Below are 12,544 nucleotides of genomic sequence, written 5' to 3'. Positions count from 1 at the left end.
CACAAAGGAAGCCCAAACAGGGAGGGAGGAGGTAGTTTGGCTCTCTGAAGGAGTTCAGTCTAGCTGAAGGGTGTGTGTGTGTGTGTGTGTGTGTGTGTGGCGGGGTGGGGGTGGAATCTCTCTTCAGGTTCAGCCAGTTGTCTATCTTCCCCTGGACAGCAGCACTACAACAGATGCAGCTAATAAACCACTTTCCTCCTCTACCCTTCTGCAGCTCACTTCTAAATAAAGCCACGGGGAGTTTCTGCCAAGAAAGCTCTTACATTATTCCAATAAGTGAGTGAATGGAAAGAGCAAAATCTGGGTGGATGCTTTTATAGTAATAGCTGAACTATTTTAAGTATGAAGAAGCAACAAGGCAGAGCTAAGAGTGATTCACTGTAACAAACTTTAAATAAAATCATCTTTTAATAATAACCTTATTAGTTCGATCAAAATAACATCCATTAACTAGCAGCATCATATAGGCATACCTCAATCCTTGAGGAAGAACTTAAGTTTCAAATTCAGGAGCTGCCTAAAAAGGAGGATCTTTGAGCACTTCAGCTGAGCCTTCCTTTCAGGGCAAGCACCAGATCTGTCTCCTCTGCACCTGTCCATCCTTCTCAGGCAGCGACAACCAAGGTAAGGAAGGTACTGGACTATGACAAGAAAAAAAGGGGAATGTTGCTCAGATAACCTCGACTCAGAAGGACAACTTGTAATAAAATTCCACACTGTGGAAAGCCAGGGATTGAGAAGAGCCAAGCAGCCCTGGTGGCTGTCCCAGTGGCTAAGAACCAGCTCTTGCTCATGTAGACAGGCTGCATGAAGCAACCACCACAGTGGGAGCTGCAGGCAGATCCAGCGCCGTTTTCCCTACAGGCCCACGCTGTTTCCAAATGCTTCCTTGTAATGTTTAGAGTATCCTGATCAACTCRGTGGAAGAGCAACTGAAATTACAGGCTGATCCAGCTAATGAAGCCACCTTTCAAAGCCAGTTTGACTCTTGCTGCCCAGGCTTGTAGTGCATGCTGTCCCTTGGCAGGAGCAGACAACTACTAGCCTTTCCAGAAAGCACTCAACACAGACCGGCTTATAAACTAGTTCCTTTCAGTAGCAATTGCTGCCACRGCAGTTTGCAATCCTGGACCTTTCAGATTCTCAAGAGATGTCCATCTGGGRCTCAGTGGTCTTGAGGGCAAGTTTTCCTGGTGTGGCCAGGCTGGTGGCAAATGCTACAGGTCCGTGGTTTCTTGGCAGTGGCTGCTGAGGAGAGATTGCTTGGTCGCTTAGCTTTACTTCCCAATTCTCTTGAGTATCCACTGCTCCCAAAGTGGTTCAAAGAATCTCCAAAAGCTCCTAGACAGAAACAATGTAGGTGTAAGTACCTTTGATATAAGGATTTGAGAAACAGAAGCTAAGTTCAAAATGGCAGTAGATGAAGGATTTGAGTGTCCCAGCCACTCAAATTGTTCTTGAAACTACCCATTTGTCTTGCAATATTAGCTAAACATAGGATCAGAACAAGGAAACTCATCTTTCTGGTTGCATACTCTGGTCTACAGCCAAAAMAGCAAAATATGCCAGAGTAAAACTTGTTTTTAAGCAGTTTTGAAAACTTAATTCTACCCCTTCAGGGCCTAATGTCTAAAAAGGCAGAAGCCAACATTAAAGATCTCTCAGATCAAATCTCTACCTCTGTACTTTGCTTACAGCTCCCTGGTGTCAGTGCCCTTTCTTTCAGATCCTTATTTAGTGATTTAACAGCCCTTTGAATGCTTACTTTCACCACCTTTCCCCTGCAGCCACACTCAGTTTCTCAGCTGTGATCAAAGCTTCAGAAAGACTTGGCTTTTCACTGTGTTCCTAAACTAGGCCAGAGGGAGCAGCATGGCTTTTCTGGTATGACAGAACGAGGTTTAAGATCTCCAGAAGTGGTGTTGCTGCTTCAACCCTCTATCAATTCAAACAGCTTTCTCAAAGCCAAACTCCAGAATTTGGGAGGACGATYCCCCAACAGCCTGTTGGAAATGTAGTGGGCTTTATCCACCGAGTTACAGATGTGCCAACTTTCAGCACAGATCTTGGTGGATGTGTGAAACAGCCCCATATTCTGCTGGCATTCAGAGGAAGGTAAACCAGATTTGATTGTTACAAGCAACATTTTTAAATGCTATAATGCATCTGACCAGCTCTTTTTAAAAGACAAACCTGAGATCTGTCAAATATAAGAGCTGCTCTAGGAGCTGTCATGCTAGGATAGCCTTATACAGTGCCACCTTTTTTTAAAAAAACTGCATATGATAAGTATCTGTTCAGTTTASCTTTAAGAAAAGTCCCAGCCCAGCCTTACCTGGTACCATGTTTTCATCTGCCCACTGGAAGAAGCCACACTGCTGATCTCTGGGTTTAGAGCAGGTGTGAAACTGCCGTCCTTTGTTAGGCCCGTCCTTTTGGACGGTGCGTGTGATTGCTGGCTGATCACACTTGCAGACTGTGCTGCCTCCACCTCCTGAATTGGAGCTGTTGCTTCCAAAGAGCTCCAGGCCTCTTCTTCCTCCTCCTCCTGGGTTCTGAAAGCCTGTTTGGCCCCTTCCCTCAAAAGGCTGGGATGGCACAGAGCTTGGCAGAGCTGTGTTGCCTCTGTCCTCTGACTGCTGATCAGCCCAGAGGAAAAAGTTGCAGGTACTGGCACTGCATTTGTAAAACTGCCTGCCTTTATTGGGCCCTTCTTTGCGCACAGTTAGCAGCACTGCTTCGTTCCCACAGTTGCACATCACTGCGTTGTTTCCATCACCGGGAGCTGCAGAAGGAGCAGGCCTGGTTTCTCTTGTTGAACCCAACGATAGTAGGCGTCCTGATGCCAGGTTTGTGGTCCTCCTCACCTGCCTGTTTTCACCACCAGCCCCTCTGTTAAAGGAGTGGTTGGCCTGCAAGTGATTAGCTTGCTGGCTGGCTGAGCACACCGGYTGGGATGACCTGTGCAAGTATTTCAGGTCCAAGAGCTCTCTTAGCATCTCATCGCAGCCTCCAATACAGCCAACAAACTCCAGGGGCATCATGGGTGGGACACTGCCTCTCTTGAATTTAAATTTCAGCCTAGAAGAAAAGGAAGAATAAAAGTCTCCCAGTTCACATAACTCCTCATCAACCAAGCTTGATTTGGAGTTGATTAGTATTACGCTTTCTTTTCTTTCCTTTTTCTTCTTTTCTCTCTCTCTCTCTCTCTCTCTCTCTCTCTCTCCTGCTGTACTTACACCGGCTTCCTTCCTCTTCTTATCACCCCCTAGCCATGAGAGTGCTGCTCCAGCTTTCCAAGACTGGAACAAAAGAGCTGCCCAGCCTGGCCCATGGAAGTCTCTGGCCCTGACAGCTAACAGGTAATGCAGGGTTGTGTTTGCCTAACGGGTAACTAGTGCAACTTACCTATGAACTGGATGGGGTTTGCACACAGCGCAGACACTCTCATCCTTGGCTACATCCAGCACAAAGTCAGGAAACCAGACTGCAGTTTTACAAGCTGGATAGCCCATGCAGCTGAGATAGAACCTGCCATGGGATAAACGGACTGAATGAGGAAGAGGCAACAACAGTCAGTGACTTGTTCTCCCCTCTTCTTCTCAGCTATTGCTTGCTATAGAAACTGTTAAAACAATTTTTAAGAGCAAACGTGTACTGGAGAGAGAGGTTCAGCTGAGTCCGTTAAACTTGTGTAGCTGGTAGAGTTTGCTAGCTGCAACCCAGGCTGTTATACACRCTGCAAAGAGAAGAGGTAAATGAACAATGTCCAGCAACACACAAACCGACACAGAAGGTTACTTCCTGCAACAGGGAAGATTACCAACCCGCCATTCTTCCTGGTTTTCAGGACCATATCATTGTTGCACTGTGGGCACTTCCGAATGGAAACTGGCATTGCTGGGTAGACTTCCTCTTGCTCTGCGATTTCCGTGGCTTGTCCAAAATACTGAGCCAGAGCTTGATCCAATCTAAAAACAAACAAGTACAACACCCTATGCATCTCCTCTGCAAAGAGTAACCAGGTGGTGAATTTCTGTCTTCAGCACAGCCCCTCTGAGATCCAGCCATCCACACAAGTACATCAGTTCAGCATGATGACTGCTATCGGTTAGCTGCGAATGCAATGTGAAAGAGGTCAGTGCATGTTGCCTTTCCTTTAACTGGCTCTGAATTTAATCCAATGAGTTTAAATGCAGACAGGCAGTTAGCTGGCACCAGCTCATGACAGCATGCCATACTGCAAGTCATCTCTTCCCTTGCAAGTGCCTGCAAATACTGGATAGAGCACCAGAGAAACAGTGTTATGGAAACCCACTCCACTCCAGACTGAGCCCCAGAAGCTTACCCCTCCCAGAACAGCAAAGCAAACAGAGGAGGGCAAAGGCAGGACTCACTTGTTGGCTCTAGCCACAGCCTCGATGAAGACTTGCTTGTACTTCTGGACCTGCTGCTGCAACACTGCAAGTTTGTCTTTCTTCCCCTCACAGATCAGCTTCAGATCAGCCTCTAGCTCAGCTCGAAGGTCAGGCTTGGACATCTCATAGCCCATGGAATCATAGCCTGAGAAACATACGGCATGGTGAATGAAATGAAGGAGTGAGTAAGGAATCTGTCCTCTACCTAGAAAGCACTGCCCTTACCTTCAACCAGCCCCATGCCCAGGTGGCCTGGAAGGAACCTCTGATCTGCCGTAAGGCCCACGTACATCCGCAGCTTAATGGTCTCAATGTGCTCAGCATGAGTGGCATCAGTCCCTGAAAGCAGCCAAGTTGTTAGGTGAATCAGATGCCAAGAGGTGATTTTTCCCTGCGTCTACTGCAGAGTGCAAGGTGCTATATGGGCAAAAAGAGGGAAAGAACTTATGGCCAGGAGCAGCACCATCCTCAACTCCTGCTGGCACCAAGGCTGACAAATTGCTCACAGGCACAGCTGAGAGCCTAAATTGCACGTCCCATGAGGTATGTAATTGGGGATGCTCTACAGACTCCTTAGGACTCTGGGCTTTGACCACAGGTTTCTACTATTCCTTCACTCTGAATATTTAAGTGATTTCTTGTCTGAAGTGGCATTTAGAAAATTCCCTACTCTGAAGATGGGACAGAACTGGTGTTGAACAAGTCGAGAAGGAGAAGCATATGAACCAAACTCTCAAGAGAGCCTAAGATAATGCTGCCAATACTGACCAATGCCATGTTTCTCCATGAGTGCAATGAGATCTGCTTCGGTGAGGAGCGATGGAGGGCTGGTTTCCCCATCCACCATCTCCACTGTGGTTGGTTGGAAGCGAGATCCTTTCTGATATATTGGGATAACCTGAAGAAAGGAGAATCTCTGTGAAACTACCTTCTGCACCATTCACTGAAGACAAAATACTAACAGCACTATACAAACTATAATATAGCTTAACAGCACTAACTATATAACACTAACACTAACAGCAAGCTGATGCAGTAATACAGCAGCACCCTCTTCTGCAGGAAATTCAGCCCTCAGGAGCCTTAGGATAAGTTAGTAATGAGCTGCTAAAGATACCACGAAACAGCAATTACAGCTCCTCTTAGTAAGTCAGGTCAACCCCACATGGCAGCAGCTCTGTACGGTCCCTACTGTTGCGTCAGAAGGAAAAGACTCTATCCAAAATTGCCACAATATACAGCACAGGTTATTAACAGAGATGACTCTGAATGAAACAGCTAGTAGGCCAGGAACTGTCAAAGGACATTGTGCAGAGGGATCTGAATTTAGCATTAAGGCTTTCACGTTAGTACAACCAAGTGCAAATTTAAACTCCAAGTACTTTAACCTCTCCCATCTATGATATCCAAGGCTATTACCTTATCACTCCACTTCTCATAAGGATAGACTTCCAGATAGTTTCGGGCCAAGATCATTAGTCCTTGAGCGATGAATCGCTCTTTAGCGATGTCAATCTCCACAGTTGTTTCCTGTCCCTTGGCATCTTGAGAGCAGCAAGCCAAAAAATGGCGCACAATGAATTCATATAGTCTCTGCTCATTCCCCTAAAATCAAACAGTAGARGAGTGTGAGAGTCTTCTCCGGTGTTAGTGAGATGTCAAGAGATAACAGCGAGATGTCAGGTCCGGCATACTATACTAATGATCACATTTTTAAGACTCCTAGCTTAATATATCAAGCAATACAATCAAGTTACCTCTGCCTTTATTAAACTCACCTGCAGGTTAGCAGTGTATTTTGTGGGATGAATGGGAGGGTGAGCCTGATCTGATTTGGYTCCACTCCGAGGGGTTGGCCCACCCTGGTCCAAAATCCTCTGTGCAAACGCTCCCCAATTTGGGTCCTGTGTCTGCTGTTGTACCAAGGCAGAGAGGTTCAGCTCCTTGGGGAAAATGTTGGTCTCAGTTCGAGGATAGCTTATGAACCTTAAGAAGAAAGGCAAAGGAGGACTTTAGGAAGAGCTCTGAGGCACTTCCCATTTTGGATTAAAGGCCATTTATTTTTGAATTTATCAAGCCAGCACATGCAAATCWATCTTTCTTACCCTTGAGTGTAGAGTTTTTCTGCTATTCTCATGGTTTCTTTGGCATTTATTTTCAGTTTACGGGAAGCCAACTTCTCAAGTTCCTGTGTTGGGAAGAACCAGAAGAAAAATGCATTTTCTGGCATAATTCTGAGGTAAGTAAAATATATTTTAAAAGCACCTTTCAGATAAGTCTTTTTAGCATTGTTGTATCAAACATACCACAGTGTCCAGGGGTAGAGGTCTCCATTTGCTCTTTGGCTTGCTTGCAACCTCAACAACAGTTGCTACAGGATTCTAAACACAGAGTAAGCAAAATGCAAAATCTCCTTGAAAAGTTTAGAAGGACTGTTCTTTRAATAACTTGAGCAAGAAGGATGGTGGAAATGTTTGGCTGATACTGAATTATACAATTTACAAACTTTCCTACCTCCATACACATGTGGTAAAGCACCAGACATGCTGTGTGATTAAAGAGTCGATTCCTCTTCCAGTTGAAGACTACAGTGCTGTCCTCATGTTCATGTGTCACTGAGTTGAAAACAGATCTGAGTGATGCATACAGTAATAACACAGTTTGAAGACAGCAGAGGCAATGGGGCCACACTTCTGGGGAATCTTTCCAACTCTGTCATATGATCATGGCAAAGAAAAAGGAAATCACCTCTGCCACAGTGTTTGTTCATTGCCCTGATATTTTTCCTRCAATTCGTATTTTATCCTGAACATTAGGGTTTCATTTTCTTTTCAAACACGCCAAACTCTGTAAGATGGAGCTGAGTWCTTGCTTCCCTCCAACATACCTTTGATTTTATAGAAAGCTTCAGGAACAAAGGCCTGGATGGCTTTAAAGCGTTCAACTACAAACCCCAGTGTTGGGAACTGGCAGCTACCATAGCTGATCAGTTGATCTGCTAGAACATCAGGGAAAATTTTCCGGAGCCTCAGTGTCTGGAATCTGGTGAAGGCAGCACCTGAGAAAATAAAATGAATGCTAGAATTGAGTAACAAAACATTAGAGCATAATGCTGCACCATTTCAGAGATTTTTTTTTTAATAATACTCTGAAACCTAAATCACAGAAGCCTATCAGCTATGCAACAAACTTAATATTTGCTTCAAAGTGTGTGTTGTTTCCAGYAAAACAGGAGATATGACTTAGCTGCTTCCGATCTAAGAAAAAAATTTCAGATTTGCAACACAGGAGTTTAGGCATTTCTKTCTTGCATCGGGATTCAGTCACAGATGATTTTGAAACATCCATTGCTGAGCTTTAACAACGTGAATTCAGTGCAGTTGAATGAGAAGCCAGGAAGACCACAATGGCCAGCTATGTAGTTTATACAGTAGTCTGAGCAGGTGCACGTATTTAAAGATAAGAACTGCACACTGGTAAAGCTGGTGCTGACTATCCCCTGCCTATCTACCACGCTCCTGCTSACTTTCCTTCAGAGAGGGATAAGCAGCAGCTCGGGCCTAGCAGCTTCTCTTCGTCTCCGAGGTGTATTTACATACCTATCCTGAGGTCCAGCTCCTGCCTGACATCAACAGCGTCACTAGTTTTTTGATCTGGCTGGGTGAGATTCTCACAGGCTGATCTGACAGCATGAAGCGTGATCTCTGAAAAACGAGCTCGGAAAACCTGGAGGTTTGGTTTTACTGTCAGACAAAAAGAGAAATCAAAAAGTGACTCAAATGACAATGGAAAAGCGATCAATAAGCAGCTGTCTTAAAAAGAGTATGTTGTCAACCTGTTCTACAGCTTTCCAATACTTTAACACATTTCTGGTGTACCCCACTCTACAACCAACATATTTAACCTGGATATGGAGATGTCTCTATTATTAGAACTCTGAGCAGCAATACCTGTTAAATCAGCATTTTAATGGAACTCAAATTGATACAGAAGACGCTCTACACACCAGCTTTGCAAACGTGAATWATTTCAAAACCAATGTTCTCTCCTTCTCGATCACAATCAGTCCAGATCACCAGAGCTTGGCATTGCTGGACTTCTCGTTCGAGGGTTCTCTAAGAGGAGAAAATGAGACATGTCAGAGCACTTCCTTTGCCATTCAATTTTAAAGTAACTCACTAACCGAACATAAAATACAACGCGTATCCATAGAGATAGATTGTTGCAATAACATTTTGTAATCGTGTCTCTCATGAGATTAGGCAGCTTTCAAAAGGACTGAGTCATTTATTTACAACTACCTCTTTGTTAAAACATGATGGATTGTACCACACAGTTTGTTGTCTGGAAACAACCCTTTTTGTAAAAATCAAGACACAATTACCAATTAGAAAAAATATTTTACTGTTAACAAAGTAATTGTTCCTTCACTGTACTACGTGCATGAGCAGAAGACTTTCAATGTCAGAGATGAAAACATATATAATCCTACAAAGCACAGGAAGAATTTTSTAAATCCTAGAGGCTTAGAAGGTAAGGACAAAGGTATGATCTTCCCTTTGAGACGGTATCTGTAGAACCAATCTCTGAACTCAGAGTTTCAGGGAAACTCTTACAAGTACATACCTTAATATCCACGTAATTTTCAGGACAATACTTCTCGATTTCAGCATCAAAAAGTGCTAGGGGGTTGCAGCTATGCCTGGTAAACAGAAGATACGCAGTGTGCATAACAAACAAAAACTAAAACACGTGGCAAGAGACTAACTGGTGCTCCCGTGTAAGGAAGTGTTGCTCAGGTATTGATTGGAAGGGTGAACACATCTAACATTATGGATCTTGTCTTAGACAACTTTGGAGCTTGTACGAAATACTGAGTTACATTTACTCAAAAGTAATACAGACACAAAATGTTATCACAGAAAAAAACAAAGCCCTAAAAAGTTCTTATTTCAAGTAGAGAGAACAAAACTGAGGCAAGTCAGATAAAAACTCTTGCTTCCCAGCACAACTCTCAGTTGAACAAAGAACACAAAAACGTCAATCAACTGTTGGAACTGGCTTATTTCCTTGGGGCTGCCATAGTGTATTTTAATCACTGTTTTAACTTGAATTTGGGTTTTCTTTTTTAAAAACACTCTGAAAATAGTCATTTGGTACAAGATTTTAATTATCCTATATAGAATTTAATAGTTATCATCCTGGTCGACATGACTAATGAAGTGCACTGTGTCAGAGCCCCTTCCTGCTCCAGGACTGTGGACTTCTACTACTGGACCAGATGTACTTTCTCTTTTAGTTGACAAAAATATGTTGCCCCAGGGGAACCAGCAAGGTATTTTCTGAGGCAACAGTCACACTAACTAGTGTGCTCCATGTTGACTACATCAGCACTGCTCTACAGGATGGTCTTGGAACTTGCACCACGCTGCTCAGTTCAGGATTAAAAGCAGAAAATGGCAACCCTTCCTCCTGTGGGGGGTACTGMGTACTAACCATTTGCGAAAAGGCATCTTAAAATCATGAGCCAGTAAATGTCCTGACACAGATGTCATCACCATAGTAACATTCTGCAAAAGACAGAGCAAGATAATTAGTGTCTATCTTTTGCTAAAAACTACCCAGAGCCCACAGTCTTGATGCAGTTCTCAATTCACACAAAATCAGTGATATCTCCCTCCTGCTATTGTCATTGTCTCTCCACAAYCAGCTAAACCCATATCCTTATCCTGAATCTGTGTCGTTAGCTCCCAATTCTAACTAACAAAATGCTTTTGACAGATGGAAAATAGAAGAATAGAAGGTTGAAAGAGTTAAGRGAATACAACAGGTCAGTGACTGAGCCAAAGGAATCTCTGACTCCTTTGTGTGTCTTCTTTGGACAAGTGTCCCCATCCCTGAATATGCATTTAATAAATTCTGACAAATGGCTTTTGATAATTAGGAATTTGCATTTCTCTAAACCAGAAGGGTTAGGAAAGTAACTTTACCTGGCCAAACATCTGGTAGTCATACTCATAGATCTTATTGAACTTGGAAAACCCTTCTCTCTAGAAAAAAAGAAAAGTTGCTGTTTCAGGCTTCCAACAGAAACCAAACACATCTCATCTCAGTTCATACGTACTGTAATGACAGAACAAACGGAAGTACAGGGCAAGAGAAAATCAGATATTGTAGCTAAAACACAAAGGCAAGATAGGGTGAAAGGAAGTTGCCAATACCATTTGCAGAGATAGGGAAATGGTGCTTTCCATTGTAAGACACTTTCAAAATACACCTGAAGGGGAAGCCAGGGTTATTACTCCACAGATGGTGAAGATAGATGGTAAGAAACCAAGTGATTCGTTTTAATGGTGTTGGCCAGCAGCAAAGACAAACATTCCTCATTCCTGCCAACTAACTGTCCTGCTCCAAACCACAACGAGGGTGTCATCCCAGGAACCCCAAGAGTACCTTTCATCTGACCAAGATTTGTGGAAGTTTCCAGATTAGATACAAACATTCGCATCTTCTATAGAAGTACAYCAATGTCTTCACTGACAGGGCTCTCAATGCTCAAGTTCTCAACAACATCTTGCATTTCAAATACAATTCTGAACTAGAAACATCTCACAAAAAATATTAGCTCTTCTAAGCACTCTATCAAAAGGTGTTATTAGGTATAAGGTAAACTAAAATAACAAGTAATTATGCAAACTATCAATGGTAACAAAACAAAGCAGCAGTAGAGAGACAAGRTCTTTGAACTCCTCTTCACCAAACTACAGACCATCTTCGCTTTATTACGTGAACTTCCATAAACCCCTGATACTTGCTGATGCTGCAGAAGCAGTGCTTTTTGACTAGGAAATGCATGCCAGCAGACAGTTTCAATTCATAATGTCTTTTATATACACTGCGAAGCTAGGAAGAACACAGGGAATCCTCACAGATGAGCTCAATGCCTAGAGAAGGCAGGCAGAGACAGAGCACAACTAGAGCTGAATTCCAACAGCAGTTAAGTGACAAAAAAAACAGGAGCCCAAGACTTCCAAAACATGCTTGGACAAGCAGTGTTTGTCCACTTCACAAATGAAAATGGTTAGAGTACCCCGGCATGGTCAGAAAAGGCCACAGACAAAAACAGCACAAGACACTGAACATGCTGTTTGACCTGTGTCAAGTTCTGCAGAGCAGGCCAGGGCTGCACCAGGTATGGATATACCTGAGACCAGGACTGAACTGCATTGGAACTGAACCCACACTGATGAGCTGACCGTCTCCAGACAATTAAGCTGTATCTGTAGAAGTATTAGCAAGCAATAAGGACGTGTGAAAACTGATATATTCCTACCCGTCGCATTTTGCTGTTGGAGAGAAGATCTGCAATTCCTCTGGCAGCATCATTCTTCTCAGCCACACACAGGACTTTCCGGATCCTTTGCAACGTCATATCCTCTGCAGCCCGAGAGAAGAGACGCCAGGGCTGAGGCAGCATCCTGACTCCACAGCTAGCAAAGAGCCTCACTTGAAAGTTCATTACAGTTGATGGTGACAGCTCCCACGGCGCCAAAACATGTTATTGTATCTTCGTGTGGGACCAGTTCTCCCCAGGGAGTTGGTCCCCTTTAGCACGCAGAGCAGTCCCTAAAAGTCCTCTTGATGGATCTTTAACCAGTGATCTGGGGTGGGGGGGTCTATGGCATCCAGCAGGCAGACACGTCAGTAAGACTACTCGTGTGTGAGTCACGGCACAGCCTTCTCCGCGCAGATCTCAAGGAGTCATGGCCTATCTGCAAAGAGCAGCTGAGCTGGATAAGGCACCTCTGCTCCCCCAACAAAAACAGCTAACCTGTGGCTCCTGCCCTCCTTCTGGCACCTCACAGCCTGGGACAGRGTCCCCCCTCAACACTCTCTGACCCGGACGGCACCTTTCTTCACCTAGGGCAGGCCCCTCAGTCCCCTGCTCGGGACAAGCTCTCTTCTCACTCTGGGATGAGCCCCTCACCCCAGAACAGGCCCCCTTGCCCCTCCCTAGACTCTCTCCTCACCCTTGACAGCCCATGCTGCCCCCCCCAGGCTCTCTTCACACCCTCCACAGACTGTCACCTCCCTTGACCCTCTCCTCACCCAGGGACAGGCCCCCC

General features: G+C 44.3%; 1 protein-coding gene across 2 annotated transcripts; it reads right to left on the bottom strand.

The window, feature by feature from the left end:
* Positions 1-374: 374 nt before the first annotated feature.
* TOP3A (DNA topoisomerase III alpha) lies at positions 375-12,473 on the bottom strand. 2 transcript variants are annotated; one of them, XM_085301962.1, is made up of 20 exons: positions 11,941-12,473; positions 11,752-11,855; positions 10,409-10,468; positions 9,915-9,988; positions 9,045-9,120; positions 8,425-8,533; positions 8,018-8,161; positions 7,306-7,476; positions 6,933-7,033; positions 6,725-6,799; positions 6,524-6,606; positions 6,197-6,404; positions 5,838-6,023; positions 5,187-5,316; positions 4,644-4,757; positions 4,398-4,563; positions 3,828-3,971; positions 3,409-3,531; positions 2,336-3,081; positions 375-1,341 (listed from the first exon to the last, which is right to left on the bottom strand). In XM_085301962.1, the coding sequence occupies exons 2-20, from the start codon at positions 11,848-11,850 to the stop codon at positions 1,166-1,168; spliced, it is 2,985 nt and encodes a 994-aa protein (XP_085158088.1). In that variant the 5' UTR covers positions 11,851-11,855; positions 11,941-12,473; the 3' UTR covers positions 375-1,165. The 2 variants fall into 2 exon arrangements, with proteins under 2 accessions (XP_085158088.1, XP_085158087.1); XM_085301961.1 differs by having other exon boundaries at positions 11,752-12,473.
* Positions 12,474-12,544: the final 71 nt, after the last annotated feature.

The sequence above is a fragment of the Rhea americana genome, unplaced genomic scaffold (assembly GCF_003343005.1).
Source record: "Rhea americana isolate MKP2758 unplaced genomic scaffold, rheAme1 scaffold_181, whole genome shotgun sequence".
In the NCBI taxonomy this organism is placed as follows: Eukaryota; Metazoa; Chordata; class Aves; order Rheiformes; family Rheidae; genus Rhea; species Rhea americana.
This window is presented reverse-complemented; position numbering and strand designations above follow the sequence as displayed.